General features: G+C 41.5%; 1 protein-coding gene across 3 annotated transcripts in view; it reads left to right on the forward strand.

Annotated features, from left to right (window-relative positions):
• Window positions 1-21,242, forward strand: part of SASH1 (SAM and SH3 domain containing 1) — a 570,737-nt gene that overhangs the window by 507,939 nt on the left and 41,556 nt on the right. For 2 of the 3 annotated variants that reach the window (XM_054194898.1, XM_054194901.1), the window contains 4 exons: window positions 10,132-10,172; window positions 11,717-11,803; window positions 13,124-13,236; window positions 14,938-15,039. In XM_054194898.1, coding sequence (XP_054050873.1) covers window positions 10,132-10,172; window positions 11,717-11,803; window positions 13,124-13,236; window positions 14,938-15,039 — 343 coding nt within the window. The remainder of the gene's footprint in view (window positions 1-10,131; window positions 10,173-11,716; window positions 11,804-13,123; window positions 13,237-14,937; window positions 15,040-21,242) is intronic. The other variant, XM_054194899.1, reaches the window with a different exon arrangement.

Genomic DNA, 21,242 nt, shown 5'->3' on the forward strand with positions numbered 1-21,242 from the left:
AACATTGAGAACTATAATCTGGTAAGCCTCCAAGGTTATCCTATAATCATAATACTTTTCTCTCAGTCTCAAAGCACTTTCCCCATGGGTAAATATCATCATCCCACCTCAGGTAATAATGAGATAAAGATCTCACAGGAGGACAGCACACAACTGGGAATAAACTCCTCTTACAAGTTCTAGCCAGCTTCCTAAATTCTGTCTCTGTGTAGGTGTTGCACCACAAAGAACTGAGTGAGAAGACAGTATCTACAAAAACATCTTCTGAGTGACTCTATTCTAAGAGAGCCCATTTACCTCACTGAAAGGAAATTAACCTCATTATCTTAGTTCAGATGGAAGGGGCCTGTAGTTTTGGGGGACTCTTCAAGAATGGAAGTGTCCTGCTGGGATTTGTCTGTCAATTGAAGGGTGTACATGATTAACCTGGCACAGGGCAGGTTGTGTCAAATATTTGCGCAGTAAGAAACAAGGCAACGTGATGCACGCTAATTGGGCAAGGTGTTGAAAGTAATAAATGATATCTACTCAATACCATACAAATTATTCAAAACTGAAATTATACAGGCCTGTGCCTATTAATGACAGCCTGCCACATCAATGCTGGAGGGCTGAATTGTCACAGGAATGCCTCTTCCAGGGAGGCAGAGTTTATAAAATCGATCTGCACGAAAACGACCGCTTCTAGTCCATCCATACACCTGTACTTGCTGCTAACATGTTGAATTTGATCATTGTCTGGGGAGGATGGCATGTTGGCCCTAGAGGGTTTTCTTGCATTCAGTGTTTAGTTTATGGCTTTCATCTGAGTTTGCTGTGTGGGCATGCTAGGAGACAGGAAAGATTGTCCCTTTGGGGATGCTCCTTTTGTGGCCCTCTCATGCTGCATGAAAGATCTGGGGTGTAAACCTTTTACAGAACTTCTTTTGTTGTGAGAAGTTTGCCAAACCTGAAGCTCGATGCAGATGTGCATTGGTTTCTCATATTCACAAAGAGATTGGGGGAGCAAAAGGAAAGATTTTTCCCATAATAGACATCCAGATTTTCAGGAGCTGAGAAATCATAGAATGTGTTGGGTTGGAAGGGACCCTTAAAGGTCATCTAGTCCAACCCCCCTGCAGTGAGCAGGGGCATCTTTAACTAGATCAGATTGCTGTTGTTGTGAGTACTCTTTCAAAGCCCAAGTAAATTCTTGCCCAAGAAAAGTTATATTTCTACATATTGAAAATACAAACGTTTTCCCAGGGTGAGGTGAGTTGTTTCTGTGTTCTGAGCAGGTTGCTTCAGAAAGTAAAAGCAAGTCCCAAGGGAAAACCCGTGCTGGGATAGGGACTAGAGAGCAAGCGGCCAGCGGGAACGTGGTCCTTTTTGGTAGCTCCCTCACCCAGTGCTGCTGCCTGCACACCCTGCAACTTGATGCTACCAAGGTCTAAAGTTTTAAAATAACACACCTGGATGGCTGTTTAATTTGCCAGAGTTGAGAGATTCCAGACAGAAAGAGGCTTTGAGGGAGTCTGGAAGAAGCTATGTTTGTTTTAACCTGGTTTGGTTTCCCTTTTCTGTGGTGCCCAACTGAAGAGAGAGCCTGACAGGCTCCACTGTACACCGCACTGAAAACAGATTAGCCTTGGTGCTCCGTGGTAGGAAAAAAATCCTGTTTGTGTGGGCAAGCAGTGTATGTTCAGTCTTGCCTTCAGTCTTACTAACCCTGCTGCCCAGTCTGTTCAAAGCCGGCGTGAAATTAGTCGGTGCCCTCCGTGCAGCAAGTTGTTCAACAAGTATCTGCCTAGTGGATGACGTGCTGTAACAGAAGAGCAGCCATAGTGCCTAGAGGGGGGCAATAGGGTTAAACGAGCCTGGAGGCAGAGCTGCTTGTCACTTTGAGTCACTGTCCCTCCAAAAGGCATTTGGGGCAATACTACCTTCTTCTGTTGCTGACAACACTGTTCCTGTTAATTAGATGAAGCTACAAAAAAGACTGCAGGTATAAACCTGCTCTGTGCATTATAAATGCCCTACCAAAGATGGTTTTCATTCGATTGATTCTGACAAAGAGAGAAAAATCTTTGCTGTAGCAAAGGCCTCTGAGATTTATGTGAATAACAGCAAGGGTACTGAAATGGCCTGAAAAGCTATCTGTAAACAACAGAAAACAAAGTCGTGTTTGTTCAAGCTTGGCCTCACAATTGCACTGATATTTTGGCCACACTGGAGTTCCTTCTGTAAATTAAAGCAGTTGGTCAGGCTTCCGAGTCATATAATACGCAGGCAATTAACTCAAAGCATGGAATGAGATGTTTGTAGCTTTTTTTCTCTTAATAATAAATTTAATTTCCCTCTGCCCTTTCCAAGATCCCCATCTTTTTATCTGCAGTCTTGCTGTCAGTTGTGGTGCTAGTGTAACTTTGCAGATTCTCAGTGGGCCTTCAGCAAAGTGGCAACAGCATCTTTAACAGTGATATTATTCATTTTGAACAAAAATCTCCCCAGAACTGCAGGTGCTCCTGTATAGACACACCGACTTCTGCTTTTGCTAGAAGAATTAACGATGTAACAAATATGCAGTAAATGTGTTCTTAGCAGTTACTGTTGCTTCTTTGTCCCCATACCACGTTGATCTGGGGATGTATTGTATATACAATCCCTATTATTTCCAAGTGATGGCAACACCCCAAGGATGTTTACTCAGGCAGGGGACTGAGCAGGGTTTTCTCATAATTGTAAATAGAGCATTTAAAACAATGTAATCCAACTTGTAGCCTGTTCCCGTTTTTGAGCATTCAGATCTACATGACAGACTGATGAGCTCTGCATGTTTGCCAGGAAATCCAGGTTAAACCCAGTCCCCTGAACTCAGGCTTCTGCATCCTGACTCTCATCCTGTTTTTAGAAGAACTGGGGATGTTGCAGAGGGGAAGTTGTGTGTTTTGCCTCTTGGGAAACAGATCTGTTTGCTGTCACTGTTTGGTCCAGTGGCCTCCGGGCAAGTCTCAAATGTGGTGTATCAGAGAAATGCCAGGAAAGAGAAGGAAGTGGGTGAGAGACCCAAGAGCACTGCATACAGATAGGATGAGGTACAGTCACTTTGCAGTTGCTAGAGAAAGGAAGGACAAAACACAACGCGTGAGGTAACAGTTGTGGCTGTGTCTGGTGTTTTGTGGGCATTCCCACCACCTTCGCGTGGCAGTGGGTGTTACGAATTGTCACATCCTACATGAATCACCTGCTCTTTCTTGAACTGCACCACTCAAGCACACTCCTGACCAAGTAATGGTCATACTTCATATTAAGCGCCATGATTCATCCTGCTGTACTCCTCAGCCTGCGGCACAGTACAGTTTAAAAGTTCTTAACCCCGTGATCCTCAGGACCTAAGTCCCAGACCTGCCAGAGCAGGGAGCTGAGCAGAAACAGAGTTGTTGAGCGGAGGGTGCTGGAGAAAAGCACACGCGTGTGGGGTGCAGGTGGCACAGGGCAGCATTTCTCGGGGGCTTTGCATTCCGCCAGCGTGGGGAGATGCTGTACCCCCGGCAGCTGTGTCCTCAGCTCCCTGCCTCAGCTGCTCCCGAGAGTGAATGTCTCTGTCATCCTCTGCGTGTGTGCGTACATACATCTTGCGCTGAGCCCCTCGTACGTTGAGTTCATACAGTTTGGCCAGATCCCTGATGGATTGTTGAGAATTCCAGAGGAGTTGTAGGCTGCTCAGGCGCTGGGGCTTCCTCTGAGGTTGTTAGCAGGCAACCAGTGAGGCCACAACATGAGTGGCTGCGCTCTGCATGCTGGTGTCTCTGCAGGAGAAACTGTTGACTGAATCTATTTTTAGGGATTTTCTGTAACGGATGTGCCATAGTAAAGCCAGTCACCATCCTGTGTGGGTACACACTGGAACTCCAAGTTAGCCTAAGACTGGGAGCGCGGCTGCAGTTCAGTGTTCCCATCTTCCACAATGATTTACAGTGAAAGTGGCAGTCTCTTTAAAAACAGCTTTCGGTTTGCAAAAGGGTGCATGCCAGCCTCAGTTCTGCCCCTGTATACTATCTACTGGCCTTTGCCAGTAGTTTTTAACACTAGATTTCCTAATCCTCTTCCCCTGCAGCATTTGAACTGCAGGTCAAGCTTTGAATGCAGAAGGTTATTAAATCATACCGCCAGGTCATGGATGGGGGGGCTTAAATTCCATCACGTTTGATTCTGGCAGCTTTTCAAGGTGCCCAAATTAACTTTGGCAGGTATTTGTAAGCTCATCTGCAAAGAAACAGGAGCGTGGGTCTGACAGAGGATGTGAGGCAGAGAGAGGGCAGAAACTGAGAAGAACAAAGCAGAAAATCCCCCCAACCGAGGATGCCAAAGGCTGCACTTAATTACTAACAGAATAAATTGTTCCTTTTGCGTTGTTTAAAAATGGAAAGGAATATTGTAAGAAAATGAAGTGTAAGAGCTTGATGTACTTGAGATGTCTGCATTTAAGATACTTTTTTTTTTTCTTTTATACCCTGTGCTTGCAGGGATCGAAAAGAATCAGTGAATGTGTATGGCCCTGTTTTCACTTGTTTGAGACCTGATTTAGTCAAAGCCAAATTATTCATGCTGCCTTTAAACAGCCTCCTCAAGAGAAGTAGGGCAGGAAACTCCCACAATAACCCTCACAATGGGAGTGAGAGGCCAGCCAAACGCCGCCTGGGACACGTGAGGGGGGAAACCAGTGCGCCTTTGAGCAGCTGGAAGAAGATTCCAAGCCTGGTAATTTTGCACGAGGAAGCATGAAGGGCGCCTTTCATGAGACAGCCCAACTTGTCACAGCTAGTCGACATGGCACGGAGTGAGCAATGCACGCAAACCGGGGTGCATTGCATGCCGTACGTTGGACCCTGCTTTTTGCTGTCGAAGAGCTTTTAGTTGACGATTATCTGGCTCCCGGTCAGTTATTAAATAGGTGACATAACCTCATCTGCCCAGTGCCAGTCACCGGACCAAGCCTGTGGCACCGACATGGTGTCTTGTGTGCTGGTGGTGGCAGAAAATACACATACGCACGCACAGCCCACAAGCAACTCAGTGTTTGTTTCCACTGAGAAAGTTTTGACCTGCTTAAAGAGCCATTGCTATGGAAACCTAATGAGAAGATAATTGAATGAAACGTCTTTGCTTTCCATCCCTTTCTCACACTGGTGCCAGCAAGGTCAGAACCTTGCGGGCCTGCTTTCTCTTCAGGTTCATGCAAATTTGATAAAAATACCAAAGGCCCATTTTCTTCCTTGTGCCAGCTCCGGTTAGATAAATTATCTTGTATTCAGTCAGGAGCAGTTACAAGTCTGTCAGTTTTTCATACTAATTATGTGACTGGGCCATTTCTAATGTACGCGGATAACCAAATGGCTTTGCAGCAGAGCCAGTGTGCGCTTTTGCATTGGTTATTCACCGCTATGAATGTGCATAATATTTGTAGATTGAAAATCCCATCCAAAGCATTTTCCTCAATGGGCTATAAATAGTCATTGGGAGGGAAATGAGAGGGCCACTATCAGTTTATTGGAGATCATAACAGTAGTGGTTTCATTATCAGATGGTGCTATGCACCTGTGGATTTTATGGTCCATAAATGAGATGCGGCCATGTGTTAATACACATCTGCATTTAAAATACTTGGTGTTGAAACAAAAACCCATCAGAAATCCTGTCGTCCTCGGTTCCCATGTTTGTTCTGTTTCGAGAACGATGAGCTTTCAAAAATCAACAGGCGCATTCATGAAAGCAGCACATGGTGTCATTTGTTTCCGTTCCCAGTTCTGCGGTGTACCAGCACATTCACATCTCAGGGCACGTATGACTATGTCTCTTGTAAAATTAACCGCTCTCTATGCGAGATAAGCCCTGCTGTTTTTCTGTCTGAGATCAGAATCAGCCCAGAGTTAACAGGGAAAGCTGTAGCCTAGTAGCTCAATACGGCCTAGTTAAAATCCATCTTAATAATCAGATACAGTCTCAGTCGTCTTGTGACACAAATGTGTGCATTGGTTCTTCCTTGTGCTCCAAGTTTTGGAGTCCACCTCCAGGTTTCGGAGGTTAATTTATAAAAGGGAGGATTGCTTAGGTATAGCAAGCTCACCCCCACTGCAGCAGTTCTATGGAAAGAAAAATTCAAAGACCGTTTTGGATGCCTGGCTTTGCCATTGCTCATACAGAACCCACGGGCTGCAAGAGAAGAACCAGAAGTGCCCTCCAGAGGCAGTCCTCATGTCCAGATCTTTGTTGTCAAAGACGTCTGGTCTGGACTCTTATGTTCCAAGGACCCTCTTAAAAGCAGTTAGTTTTTAAAGCTACCCTCCCTTTCTCTACTTACTGTTGGAAGTTTGTCCAAATAGTTAGAAAATGTTAACTCCTCTTTTCTAATTTCTTTACAGCTTATGTCTACTTGTTGCTGTGCCTGATTTATTAATAGGCACTAAACTAATCTTCTTGCAGCTTTCAGTTTTGACAGACTGAACAGGCAAAACTTTTCTAGCTTTCTCTCGTAAGATAAGCTGACTGGTTCCCTGACTATTCTAACAGCTTTTCTCTTTACCGCTTCTGGTTTGAATTCATCTTTCGTGAGCATGAGTAATGATGGTTGTACAGCTACTCCCATATATATTCATTCTTTGTACTGCTGTTGGAATTTCCCATCCTTATGCCTTTTAGGATTAATGTGTTGGTTTTTTCTCAGTCATCCTTTTTCAGCTGATATCCCCAGGTACTCTTGTCATTTCCAGACCTCCAGTGTTTGAAAGACTGACTTTTGTGTCAGTCCTGTTTGTGTAGTTGCACATTTTAGTGTTGAATGTAAAGTCATTTCTGTTAAGCTAGTCTTTCTAATCAGCTAGTTCCTGGTCCAGGTCCTGCACTCTGGCTGTTGCTACTAAATTTTGTGTCACTGATCACTGAGCAGTCTGATGTAGTTTACTAAACTCCGCTGAAACCCCTCATCTCTCTAAGGCAGTAATATTTGATTACTTCCAAAAGTAGCTCATTTTAAAATTATCTATTGTACTGCTTTATTTTTCCTCATTTGTTTATTTCAGCAGTTTAGCTCCAAGAGGCCCAAAGTATAAGCCTAGAGATAGTTTTGAATTTGTAAGATTAATGGATTGAAGCTTTGACCCCTTCTGCATCTCTCTTCCAGAGATTATGGGTTGATAAGAAAGTACTCCTTCCCTCTGGCCATAAATCTTTTTTTTCTTTCTTCTTGTCTGAACATATACCCATACATTTCTTCTGCTATATGATGTGACAGAGTACATTTCATGTGAAAGCTTGCTAATGAAGTTGTACATCAGACCACAACAAAAATGAAGGCCTCCATGGTGGAGTAATGGCATTTGGCTCCCTTTCAGACACGCAGTGCTGAAACTTCTGCCAAGTGTCACTGCATCATTAACTTTCAGTACAAGTTATCAGTCTATGAATGGAAGAACACAAATCACTTTCAGTGCACGTTCACAGAGGAGCTGCAGATTTAACAGAGTAGGGGAGTGTAATTGGCAAATCAAACATACAGCGACTCTAAGGTATTCTGGAATTTTTCACCAGACATCTAGGAAGTAAAACGCTTGATTGATTCCACTGACGATTTTTAAGCGTCAGAGTTGTCTGGTGGAACTAAAGAGCAAGTGCCTTATCAGGCTCTGTGTGGTAGGTTTTGTTGGCATTTCCATCTCTTCAGAGCAGCTGTTAGCATTTTCAAGGTCAGCCCAGGCGTGGAAGATTTCCTCTTTTGGGAATGCATGAAATGATAATTGGAATTTGCATCCTCTGATGAAACTCAGCATAGTTCTTAAATCAGTTATAAAAGAGAAGGTGGTCTGCTTGCTGTGGATCCTACTCTTCTCCTCACCCCTTCTAGCTCAGGCGCATCAGAAGTTTGCTCCTACTGCTCTTCCCCTTCTTTTGGAGGCTGGCATGCGATGAGTTGGTGGCCTCAGGCTAATTCCCAGTGAACAGATGTCCAGATCACAAACATTGCCGCTACACCTGCTACTTACTTACATCGTTGTTGGCAACTGCGTGAGTGCAGAAAAGGATTAAAATGGATTTGGAGGCTGAAGAGCACAAGAGACTGCCTCTCTACTTCGAGGCTGATTTCACTAGTGAGGCAAAGTTCTGATCATTAACAGAGTTCGTTTTCTAAGGATGGTGATTTGTTACATTTCATGGATACTAAATTCATTTAAGATAAATAGAATAACTGCTTGATGGGTGAGGTCTGTGCTCGGGTGCAAAACATGTAGTGGATTAATTCTATCAGTTCCAAAGAACTTGGCTTTCTTTTCTCCGTATACAAGTCCACATACTTTTTATCTGATTTACCTTTATTTAGAAAAATACTTGCTGACAGCTTTAGTTTTAAGTGTCTGCATGAAATACTGGCCCTGTTCAAAGTCTTTAAATTTTGACCCTGGCCTTTCTGGAGTTTTTACCCAGAAAGTATGGGGTTTGTTTTTTTTCTCCTGCATCTGTTACTCGGGCTTCTTAAAAACTAAGCAGCTGATGGCATATCACCTATATCATTAACTTTTGTCCAGCAAGGGTAAACTGTATCAACAAGGAAAATACTAAATGTCTCTCTCTGCCTGGTGCACTACAAATCTGAAATTTGATTGCTTCAATTGGTTTGCAGTTTGTGCTGGATTAAATTTCTAATCAGTCTGAGGTTGAAGGAGGTTATATGTCAGAGCTTCGCTGTGCCAAACCCTCCTTGTCGAGATGAATTCCTAAACCAAAGTGAAACTTCATACTGTCTCATTTCCCCTTTAATGATGTCTTTGCAAATTGATGAGCATGTTTTTCATGCTTACGAAACGTTGGCCGGTAATTGCTTGCATCTTCTAAACTCTGAACTGGCTTGAACTAAAATTTTCCTTCAAGTGGTTTACCGAATTGATAAGAAACTCTTCATTGCCCTCTTGTGGGGGTCTAAGAAAAGGCAAGGAGCTTGTGCAAACCCTGTGGACAGCAACTAGAGTATGGCATGTGTGTGTTATTGTATGGCCTCATTCAAAGAACGATTTGGCTTGAGGTCTTCTTGGTATGCTGGGGTGCGCATGTTTCTGTTCTGCGTGGCTGCAGTACAGCCACTGCACAATAGGGCATTGTCATGTCGCAGGGCCGAGCTCTCGGCAAAGAGACTGCAGTAATGCTTTGCACTTGGGAGCCTCCAGCAAAGCCACTGAAGCTGGCAAAAGTCATTTCACTGGCTTGGTGCAGCTTGGTTAAATAGTGATTCCCATAGGAAGGCTTCAAAGAATTGCACAAGATTTGGTAATTTCTATTAGCTCCATTTATACAGACAGAAACAAAGGCAATGAAGGCGGAGGTGACGTCTCATCAGAGATCCCACAATGAACCGTTGGCACTGAGTTGGAATCCGTCATGGAAAACTGGTTTAGCATGAAGACTGAGAATAAAAGATTTACTTACTATTTTACTGGGTTGTTTTTAAAGTTCATGTTCTGTTAAAATAAGTCTCTCCAGCTAGCTTTTGAGGAAGGGAGTATACAGTGGTGGAAAAGCACGTAGAAGGGACTCAGGAGAAAGAACCTATAGTCTCCTGTCATCTATGGTTGCACTTCATAGGGTCTGGACAAGCATTTTTCACCACATCTTTTAAAAAATCTCTATTCTCTTCCACAGAGTGGCTTCTGAAAGTTTAATGAATGCTTGTTTATAAAGCATTTTCAGATAAAAAACAAATAGGCCAAAACCTGTTATACAGCTCAACAAATACAGCATCCCAGTGCTACAGTTTCTAAGGCAGCCAAAATACTGTTTTACAAATGGAAAGGGGGAAAGTACATGAAAAAGTGTTTTTCTGAGGGATCCCTGGACTCCTTTGCCTTAGCCATAGGTTTCTGTCAGTGGGTATTTTTCTATGCTGGTTGCAAAAGGCATGTTTAAGAGGGGAACTCAGTTACTGCGGTCGGACCTCGGACCAGTGGGTATAGTTTTCGTTTCCAACTTGCTGTGCTGGGAAGAAAAGGGAAGAGAAAACAGCTCATGATATATAGTTTGGAAACTATAATTTACTGTAATCAGACAGCTCCCATGAAATGTGAGAAGCCTCCATCAGTAAGTCCACTTCTCCTTTTTTTGTCCTAGGCTCTCCATTCATAAATCAAGTTCGGAAGAAGGCTCTGTAGGTCAGTATATTTCATTTTATTTAATGCTCCTATGGAATTCTTAAATAGGTTTTAAGTTTTGCCTGTGCTGGGATGTGAAGAGCTGAGTAAACACAATGCTGGCAGAAGTCAGCAGTGTTTGGGGGGGGAGGCGGGGGATGGGAAGGCAACTCTTTGCAGCTTTAAGAGTTAGATGCTGGGTGTCTCTGTGATCGCTGAGACTGCCTGACCAGCACTGTCATGTGATAAATATGCATCTTTTGACTTGTTATATTGAATTTCAAATGTCTGCATGTTAGATCACTGTTAGCCTATCCATTTGTACTCTGGAAATTGCCACCACCAGTGAATAACTGGGGTTTCATGTCACACCAGAGTCTCTTCCTTTGTTTCTGAAATATTTTGCATTCTTAAACATGTGTTTGTTTTCCATTGTCTCTCAAATTTTCTTTCTTTTTTTTTTTAAACTTACTATATTTAGTTCATGTTGCTATCGTAACTTGTTAGTTGAGCTGATACAATTCTGTACAGATTTTATTTTGGTCATGGGAGAGGAAGAGAAAATCCGGGAGGTTTTTTTTGTTTCTTTCTTTTTATATTTTTCCTAGGGACATTTCCACACAGTCTGAACTTAAGCAGTGTTTCAGAGAGTCAGTAAACCCTTCTAGGGCAAGATCCAAAATACTATAGTCACATGCTGAAACTAAGTGCCACAGTATAAACTGTGTTCCTTTGAATTTTTCAAAAGCAGGAGGGTGAAGTAGCTCTCTATCAGTAGCATTTCTGCCAGATCAGGCACAGTATGTTCCCTTGCAGATGGCGTAAACTTTATAGCGTGTGCCCTGGTTAATTCAACAGAGCACATTTATGTACCTTGCCTTAAGCCAGATCCCATTTCATTTTTAGAACAAATGATTTACTTCTGGGTCATCAAGCCATATGCAGATTTGATGTTAATGGCCATGGAGACCCAGCCTTGTACAGTCCAGGCATACAGATAGCAATAGTCAGGTGTAGCTGATGGTCCCATAAAATTTCTCATGCCAAGTAGCAGAATGTGCCTGTGCTTTTGTGCATATGTGTGTGTGCGTTAATACATATGTAAAGTATTTCTTTTCTGTTTAGATATGTACACACGTATTAAAAAATTACTTATCTGAGTTGTGGCATAGGCTGTATAATTGTGGTTCAGTTAAAGAGAATAAACCAACAAAATGCTTCAAAAACACTTCCAGACCTGACATTAACAACTCAACAGATATCAAAATGAATGTAAAATATTTTCTGTTTATAATTCAAAATATGTAAGTTACTGGCTTATCTCAATCCTCTATAGCATTGACAAATACAAAAGAATGTGCCTTTCCCTGAAAAGCTACATCAGCATAGCTGTACTACAGAATAAATCATGAAAAACAGAAAACTTGAGATTTTTTTAATTCTGGTTTTTGACTTAGAAAATACAACTTAATGTTTGAAAGCTTCTCTAGCATTTACTAACTAATGTTTCTTTCTGAAATTCTTTTTCCCTTTCCCCTCATCCTCCCTCCCGACTTTCCTTTTAGGGAAAGCAGACTGGAAAAAGAAAAATAAGTTTTTTTGGCAGAATTTCCGAAAGAACCAGAAAGGACTAATGAGGCAGACTTCAAAAGGTAAATATTTTCTAAGGACACACAACCTATTCATATAAAATAGAAGGAGCCAGCATCACAAAGGAGTAAAATTCATTTGCCGCTGTGTGGCAGTTGGGGATCTGGAAGCGTCGTGGGTTTGGTTCATCGTGACAGAGCTCAGAAAGACGAGTCATATTCTGTGAGACTGCAAACATGAGGCTGGGATGCCTTCGGTCCTGACTGTCAGTGATGGCACACACGCAAAGTGATATGGTTAATATATATTTATAAGTCATATCTGGAAATGAACAAGATGTGGTGTTTCTTTTCTGATCCTGACTTGCTGAGAGAGATGCTGATCTGTTTTAATTAGAAAGACGTTTCTCCTTTCTTTGGTTACTTTGACCTGTTTGCTTTAGGCTTGAATCCAACCTCTCATTGCAGGAGAAGACACTACAAGAAGGAGTAGTAAAAGAGCATCTGGTGACTAGTACAAATGTAGGATCAATTCCACTTAAACTGTCAGGTGTCTTTCTCTAGTTCTCCAAAGGACACAGCTGTGCATTGCTTAAATTATTTCTCTTCACACAGAAAATTTCTGTTTCCCCATGTGTATTGGTTAGATCCTTGTGTTGCAAACAGATGCTTCTCCACGTCACTATGTCTGTGTTCAGATGGATTGTGAAAGATGACAGGAGCCCGCTTATGAGGTTGAAAAGGGGCACATTTATGCTCTCAGTTAAGTGTGGGTCCTTGCTGGCTCTCAAGGCAAGTTATAATTTGTCCACGCTGACATGCCAAGCACATACCAAAAGGAGACGTCCTGGAGTTGAGAGCCCCAGTACATCCAGCACCATGTGCCAGCTCAGTGGCTGATTAGATAGCCTGGATAGGTTGAGGGACATGGCCGGTCTGCGGCAAAGAGCTGCAAGGGCCCAGCACGCCGTTTCTGGAAGGGCTTCCCTTCCACTCTGGCAGCTGACTACAGTATTCCTCAGAGCCGAGTGCAGGACTTTTCTGTCATTAGCACTTTCTCTTTTGATTCTCATATTTCAGGGTCAGTAGCTGTGTGATGACAGTCACTTTTTATTTCTCCTTGCTGTGCTCACTTGCTTTCAGTGTCAGAGCAGACTTAGTTTTCTAGCCCTAATTTACTTACTTTTCTTGCTCAGTTACTTCCAAATCATTCAATCCTTTTAAATTATACTATGGGACTGCTCTGGGGAGGGTCTGTTTCTGGCCAGCCAGATCCACGTGGCGACCAGATTTCAGAGCACTGGGTAGAATCCAGTTTCAATGTACCCCGCTCTGTGCATGACCTCTTACACATGCTTGATATCTCTGTGCTTTTTCCTGCAGGAGAGGATGTAGGGTATGTGGCCAGTGAGATCACGATGAGTGATGAAGAGCGGATCCAGCTGATGATGATGGTCAAAGAGAAGATGATCACCATTGAGGAAGCACTTGCTAGGGTATGATACGTCCATACCTAAGTATCCTTGAGAAACATGTTTTAGGATGTAGGATATGCCAATTTGCAGTTTTCATTTGCTCACAAAACGTATGAGAAGGAGGAGAAAGCTTGCCTGTTTGTCTCATTGCACTAGGTAGCATAAATTATATGGCATTTTCTTTGTTTGTGGGAAAAAGTGAGATTTAGCTTAACCAAAAATAGGTGTCCAGTGCATGGTAAATTAATCAAGTCCTAAAAGCATTTTCTTCTCTCCATTGGCAATAGAGAGAAAAGCTCAAGTGTAGACATTTGCATTGCAGCCGTCTAAAGTAAGGGAGAGGAATCTCACCTGCGCTAGCCCTTATCTATCATGTATGTTCATAGGTTTAAGTGCTAAAAGGAACGCTGCAAGTTTTGCTGAGCTTGCCTTATTTATTTCAGAACGCATATATTTCTTATTATTTTCCTGCTGCTAATGGCTGAAGGGCAGTTTGATTGAAGGCTACCATTTTCAGCAAGGAAAACTTTGAAAAATACTAATGTTTAAGCTAAATTTTTTCTGCTTGTTTCTTAGCCAAAAAGGTGGTGTTTTGTTTAAGTAGCCTTCAAAAGAACATGTTCAATTTTTGGCATTTCACGTTAAGATCAACACAGATGTATCTTTTTCGATAAGTACAGTGGCTGTCACAAGTGTTTAAATACAAAATCTACATGTTAATAAACGACCAGAATAATAACTCCGAGGTATTGTATTTGGGCACCAATAGGGCTAAGATTTTAATTGCTCAGCAGCCAAAACGTTAGTGTTAAGGTTTCCACAACACTTATGATTTTGTAACCTTGTGCAAAATACTGTGGTGGAACACAGGGTATTCTGTATGGGCTCCATTAGAGGTGCAGAAAACATGATTTAGATCATGAATTGGCACTCAGATTTCTATACTGACGTATTACATCCTGAAATAGATTGTCCTAGGATGTAAAGTTATGCTATTGTCTGTAGAAAATATTGCTTTTTTGGGAATCATATCATGAAAAGAAAATGCAAAATTTTAAAATTACTAGGTGGTAATATTGGGAACTCTTTTACTTCTCTGCTGTTAATTTTGTGGGGGAGGGTTGTACCTTATCTGTATGGTTCATAGATGTATCTGTACTGTTTCCCTCTAGTGGTCTGAGCTACTAGCAGCAACTTTTTTCTTTTTTTTTTTTTTTTTTTAGTATCATCAGTTCTTGATGATCCTCTCAACAGTTTGACTTTAGTAGCATTGGTTTTCTGTCTTAAGACATTTATTGGAAAAAGGGAAAGATGGTCTTTTGTTTTAAAATTATAAAAGATGGTTCCTAGTCTTCACTACGGATCATGTTCGTTATGAAGGAAATTGGCAGGCTATTGTGATTTAGTCTGTCTGCTGTAAACTGTGCCTTTGAGATGGGGATGTGTAATTTGTATTTTACCAATGACAATTTACAAAAATTCAGTATTTACAGATCACTTCCTTTTAATGATGAGGGTTTTTTTTTTTCTTAAAACTTCTGATTCTAAAGCAAATTAATTTATTTTGAACAAGTGAGACATTCAGTGCAAAAGTTCTGATTTTCCCAGTTCCACAATGTTACGGGGGAAGAAAAATTGAAAGGATGTTACCTCTTGTGTTTTAATGAAGATTGATAGTTTGTTCTCACTGGAAAACATTCTTTTTGTCTTTTCAAATTTCAGCTGAAGGAGTATGAAGCCCAGCACAGGCAATCGAGCACTGTAGACGCAACAGAATGGCCTGATGGTTCTTACTCAACATTTGATGGGTCTTCCAATTGTAATGTAAGTACCTGTCATTCTGATTTAGCTCCCCAGTGTCATTTAATATTTAAATTCTTTTACTGCAGTACAGAAATATCCCGATTTACCTGGTGATTTCCTTAATAGCAAATGTATCATTTGACCTTATGATGCTACATTCTGTCTGCAGAAAATCTTTAACATGGATTTTTAAATCTTCTAGGTCTATTGTCGCAGACTTGAGTGGTCTTATTATCTCTATTTTTCCTTTTTTTTAATATGGCCCTTTGTCACTGAGCTTTTGAAGCACAAGTGATCCCAGGCAAAAATGCCTGTGTTCCAAAATGCATGGAGAAGGTTTTTTAGGTTGTTAAGAGAGAACTGTTTCACGTCGCTGATTCACAGTAACTGAGAAGTAGAGTTTCTCAGGCCTTCCTAGCCCTTGTTGATACATTCTTGATGAGGGTCTGGCTAAATTCTAGCTGCCTGCTGCTTTCAAACAGTTCTGTCTCTGCATTTGCTAATTCTCAGCCCAGAGAGTTTGCAGCTTTTGCCAGACCCATAAGCAGTAAGGCAGCTTTCCTCCCTCATTTTTACTTCTGAGCTGTGTAGCTTCTGTTGTTTTTATGGGCACCAGACAGTCTTTGTGTCATGCCATACTGAATTAATTAATTTTTCCTTCCAAATATCTTCATTTTCACTGAGTAGTTTATTCCACTCCGTTTCTCTAATTATAAGTTCACAGATAAATCTTAGAGAAGAACACATTTGGCTGTCAAATCCAAGCTCTTTGTAACCCATATAATTGAATCATAGGCTTTTGAGGCCATTGATTGATTTATTTATTTTATTGTCAATGGAATTTCCTGCTAACTGCAGCAGACAGTTAGCTTCTCCTCCCTAAATGAGAAGAGGAATGCTATGTCATTTTATGAGACGTTTAAAATATTTTGTGGTGAAGAAAGATTTTCTTGTTTATATTTAAAAAAAAATATGCCCATCTTTAGTTAGATGGGAGCAGAAGGGGACTGATGTTGCCTTATACTGTGTTCCGATATATTAGAAATGTGTAAAGAATAGAGAAGGAAGGATCCTGACTCTTCTGCACTGATTGTTTAGCTGACTGAAAGATGTCTCGATCTTTTCCTCTTTAGTATTTAGAGCCTGAACTTTACCCTCTTGACGCCTTTGGCTGAGGTACCTATAGCATAAAAGCCTTAAAACTCTCATTTACTGTGGTCAAATCTCAGGAGAATACTGAGTTTCTCTCTTAAATCTCCTGATAGTGGTTTATACCTGTGTATACCTCTGAGGACTGAACGTATTTGCTCCCTAATGGAATGACTTGTCACCTTTTCTCTAAAATTACTTTCCTAAGCCATCTTTACACTTTGACTCAAGAGCTCTGTTGCCTCTCTCTGCTGTTCTGGTAGGATTTGAACCATCTTCCTTCTAACTTTGATGGGGGATTCTCTAGTCTGTTGTTGCGGGTGCCTCTCAAGATTTTTGCCCTTGCTTCTAATTTTTATCCTGGTTACATTTAACAGAAGCTGTGAAACTGCATGCCTTCAAGGGAAAATCAGATAATCTGCAGAAATGAAACTTCATGTTAGAACAAAAGTCAGCTTGGCTTTCTTTTTTGTGGACAAGAAAGAAACTGGGGTTAGCTAGGGTGAAAAAACTTTGGGCTATAATTAACGTGCAAGAGGGAAAAACAAACAGTGCAAAGGATCAGATATGTCTAGAGATAGGGTGTATGTTCACCCAGACTGTGTTGCCAACGGAGATCTCTATTAATCTAAAATGACCAGATTTTGAGAGGTGCGAAGAGGATTCTGTTTCAAGCCCTTTCTTTGCCAAGTGGTTTGACCTTCAGTGCTATTTCTGTGATTTGTACTCTGGGAATTTGGAATCTCAACACAAAACTACCCCACTCGTTTTACAGAGGCCATGAAGCAAAGATGTTTTTCCATATATTAAAAACATTTTGTTAGATAGCCCGCTACCTTCTAACCTCAGAAAGTAACTGAAAATATGAGTCACTGAAATTGAAGTTTCTGGTTTGAATTAAAACTCCTTGGGCAACGGCTCTTCCGGTTCTGTTGGCATTTTTTTCTGATTTCTTTTTTTTTTCAGTCTTATGGCCAAATTGTCACTAGGCAGTTTTTAATGGAACATTGTGATCATACTTGATCATTTTGTAAACATTTTGTACACACAAATGATAAAAGTGAATTGCAGGATAATTGCAGATTGAGGGAATTTAGGAAAAGGATTATTTTTAATTTACTTGCTATGCATTTCTTTGGTAACATTAGGGATTTAAGAGGTATCAAGACACTAGTATATTGCCTTTTTTATTTTCTTCTTGTTTAATCTACCCGGGCAGAGAGACATAGAATCATAGAAAGTGTTGGGTTGGAAGGGACACTTAAAGGTCATCTAGTCCAACCCCCCTGCAGCAAGCAGGGACATCTTTAACTACTTAACGACCTGCTGGTAGTTAGGAGGATTTGGGAGGATGGGTCACCAGGTTTTTGTGGAGAATCTTGGACTAGCTTTGCCCAATGACTACATTTCAGGAAGAAAAAAAAAAAAAAAAGGTATAATCTGAGCAATCAGAGAATCTGAAAATGAAGGCAGAATGTCTGGAGTGTTCTAAGGGTTTAAGTACTCCATTACTTTCAAGTCAGCTCTGCCCACAGCGTAAGAACAGCCCCCTACAAAATAACATCTAAAGGGCAAATACCATTAGTTGTTGTTGTCCTTTTTAGGAAAAAAAAACACTTTTTTTTTAAAAAAAAACTTGTATAACTATCATGTGTTTGTGACTAACATCACTGGTCTTGATCCTTAACTCATTTTAAAGATTGATTTAAGGATTTTTTTTTCCCAGCTCCTCCTCTTTTAAGTTACTTTACCAGGACATGGAAACTTGGGTTTTGTACCCTTACAAAACTAAACCCTAAAGATGAACCACAAAGGATTGAAGGGTTGTCATCTCAGCATCCAAAGGGAGGCAGCCTGATGTCATTGCTGTGCTGTCAATTGTATATCCTGTTTGTTTGCTCTTAAGAAAGAAACAAACAAACAAATAAAGGTCTTGCCAAGTCAGTAGGTGACTTGGTTCTCTGCCACTTGAGCAATTTGTAGCTTTCAGTCTCACTACTATGGTCCCCTTGTTTCACAACAAAGTATGCGTGTTATTTATTTGCTAATGTGGGAATCCAGTTGAAACTGTTTTTCTTTTTAGACAGATGTATCAAAAGTCTAGAACGCCTCATCATTTTTTTACAAATTTATTTCTGAATACTTATGTTTCATCTCTGTTGGAATGTAGGCTGCTCACAGTAACACTAGACAAGCTTTCACTGCCTTGTGCCAAGCGTTGGGATGTAAAGCAGGTGCAGATTACAAATGGATCCCTTTCTGGATTTTAGATAAGGGCCTATTTGTCCTCAGGAGTCAGAAAGTCCAGGGAAAAAGAGAACTTAAAAATTGTATCACATTCTTTCTTTACACTGAGGTGCCTTTTATGCTTCTTAAAGATAGAAGCTCGTTTGATAACTTTTGGGGGTTGAAATTCTCAGTTCATCTAAAACAGGGCTGCTTCGTCCCCAGAGCCCTGCTGGTACGGCTCCAGCCCAGCTTGGAGGACCAGTGTTAGGAGAAACCAGTATAAATCCTTTCCTGTGCCCTCTGCTGAAAGACTGCTAATTGGTACCAATCGTTGTGTTGGATGCGGGAGTAGGGGAGAGCAGAGAAGCAGGAGGGAGGTTGTACAGAAGTGTGTATCATACATGCGCTGCTACGGAAACAAACCACTAATTAACTTCACTGACGGTTTCTGTAAATGCAAGTTAAATGAAGTTGTAATTATCCCTGGACTGAACTGTTTTGTTGGTCTCATTTGGTTTTGATCAGCGGATAATGGTCAGCCATCCAGAGCTTGTTAAGGCGAGCTCCCAGGTAGCGTAGCTCCCAGGTAGCGTAGCCAGCCTTCGTTTGAAGGGTGCTGCAGTGATATGTGCAGTGCTCCCCCAAGACCTCCCCACCTGCCACATCTGGCCTTAGCAGCCTCAGGAGAGAGGCCATAAAATTTGTGAGCGGGGAGAACAAAAGCAGCATCTGCCTCCAGCAGTATGGCCTGCAGGTGGGCAGTGGGAAGCCCGCAGCGCTGTTTTACCTCCCTGTCCTCCCAACGCTTCTTTACCCAGGACTGTCAGCATGGCACTGTAACCAGTAGGAAACTGGCTCCCTGTTTGTTTTTTGGTGAGGAGAGTGTCAGCAGTTGTGCAGACCTGGAGACGTGCCACGCACATCTGCATCTGTCGTGAGGCTGATGCTGGGGAAAACTCCCCCTTACATTGCTGCTCTCTTCCGTCTTCTATTGATCCACTTCATAACAGGCGGCAGCAAATCAAGTCCACATAGCGACATCTCTAGCTGGAGTGAGGTAATCTTTTGTTGCTCCTGTTCTTCGTATTATTTGCTGAGGACGTTTTCATTTACCAAGTCGTTAAATGGGGCTAAAAGTTGAAAGGCTGCGTTTGTGTCTGCTACCGGTGTTGGAGGCAGAATAACAGACAAGAATGGACTCTGGGTCATATTCGATTCAATCCAAGAGATGCTGAAGCTGTTGAATCACGATTGTATTACCTGTAGTACAACAGGTACTTAACAGTCATTAATGTCTTGTTTGGTAAGTGTGAAGAGTAGGAAGAAAAGAAATAATTGCAGTATAGCTTCTGTAGCACCAGTTACCTTGAGAGTAAATCTAAGCGTAACTACACCAAATCCACGTTATTCAGGGTTATGCTGTATTTCAGTGGTTCAGATTGTGGATGCTTTCTAAATACAGCAATTTTTGAATTGATTTTTATTTGTATTACTGATGGATTCTTAAAATGTTTAACCGTTTTTTAACATTGTTACTGCTCATACTGCAGGACTTACAGTAAACAGGAAAACACCCTTCTTTTGATAATAGTCAGTTTAACTTGTTAGAACTAAGCTCAAAGATGATGCATTTTGGCAAAAAGCATTGGATATCAATGGCGACTAGGGCATAATGAGGGCTTTTTAATTTAGAGAGTGGGTTTTAAGCTGAAGCAACATGGATACTGGGAGCATTTTGAAAGCTATGCACTATGTTAGCCCTGGTTTTGCTGTTATCACAGGACTTAACATTTTTGGTAAGGGTTGTTTTTTTTTTTTCCGTGAAAGGCTAACGGGTAGAAGAAGATGTTTCTATGTTTCAATTCTTTTCGGAGAACTTGTTGCTGCCTCCAGGCCCTGCATGTTCTTTGAAGTACCGGAGGGGAGCTGCTGCTGAGCATGGCTATGAATGGATGCAGAGCTTTCATCTTTGCTCCGAACAGTCTGGTGACCCAATTTCTGTTAAGATTTCCTGAAAGGCACCGATGTGCTTCGTTGTATTGGATGGTGTATTTATTATTACTGTCCAAGTTCCTATGATACTGTCAGTGCTTAGTAACAGTTATGATAAAAAAAGAGCCTATAATAAGATATGGCTTCAAAGTGATAGTGCTACGTGCCTACCGCAGGGACCTGTCCTGGGAGGCTCTGATTGCCCTCCTTTTCCACTGATCTCAGGAATGGTGTCCAGCACCTCTTGATGAAAGCGAGTAGCAAAAGAGTTAAGGCATATTTTGTTACAGTCTTTCCCCCTTTTCTACCCATGCATAAAAGTAGGGTTTCCCATGGGTATAGTAATACAAAAACCTTCCTGAGAGAAACTCAAATCGTCTTTGCAGTTCCCAGGACACAACACAAAGTTTTAAGTAAGGTCAGTGGTGTGGAGTGATGATTGCCGAGCTATCAGTGCTGTGCTGTGAAGTGATGATAGCGGACCATCAATGTGTTTATATTTGGTTTTGTAAAACACTGTAAGGACGTTTTACCTGTTTGGTCTGAAATGTTCCAGAATGCTTTAGAATTCGCAGGAGAAACACATTTATTTAGGAATAAAACTCTGTCACTTCTTGAAGTATTATTTACCATGCAAGACCTGCTCGTGTTGTCATCAGATACAACTTGGCTAGGTGTATGTCCCTAGTGGGACTAAACATTGTCACCACAGGGTTGTACTGAGCAGTTGGCAGTAACATAGCTCAAGTAAACCTCCTGCTTGCTGCCAGTAGGAGTTGCTCCTGTGGATATGAAGACTGGATATAATTAGTCTGTCGTAAGGTTTCTGAGAAAAATCTTCCTGCTATCATGAC

The sequence above is a fragment of the Rissa tridactyla genome, chromosome 3 (assembly GCF_028500815.1).
Source record: "Rissa tridactyla isolate bRisTri1 chromosome 3, bRisTri1.patW.cur.20221130, whole genome shotgun sequence".
NCBI classification, from domain to species: domain Eukaryota; kingdom Metazoa; phylum Chordata; class Aves; order Charadriiformes; family Laridae; genus Rissa; species Rissa tridactyla.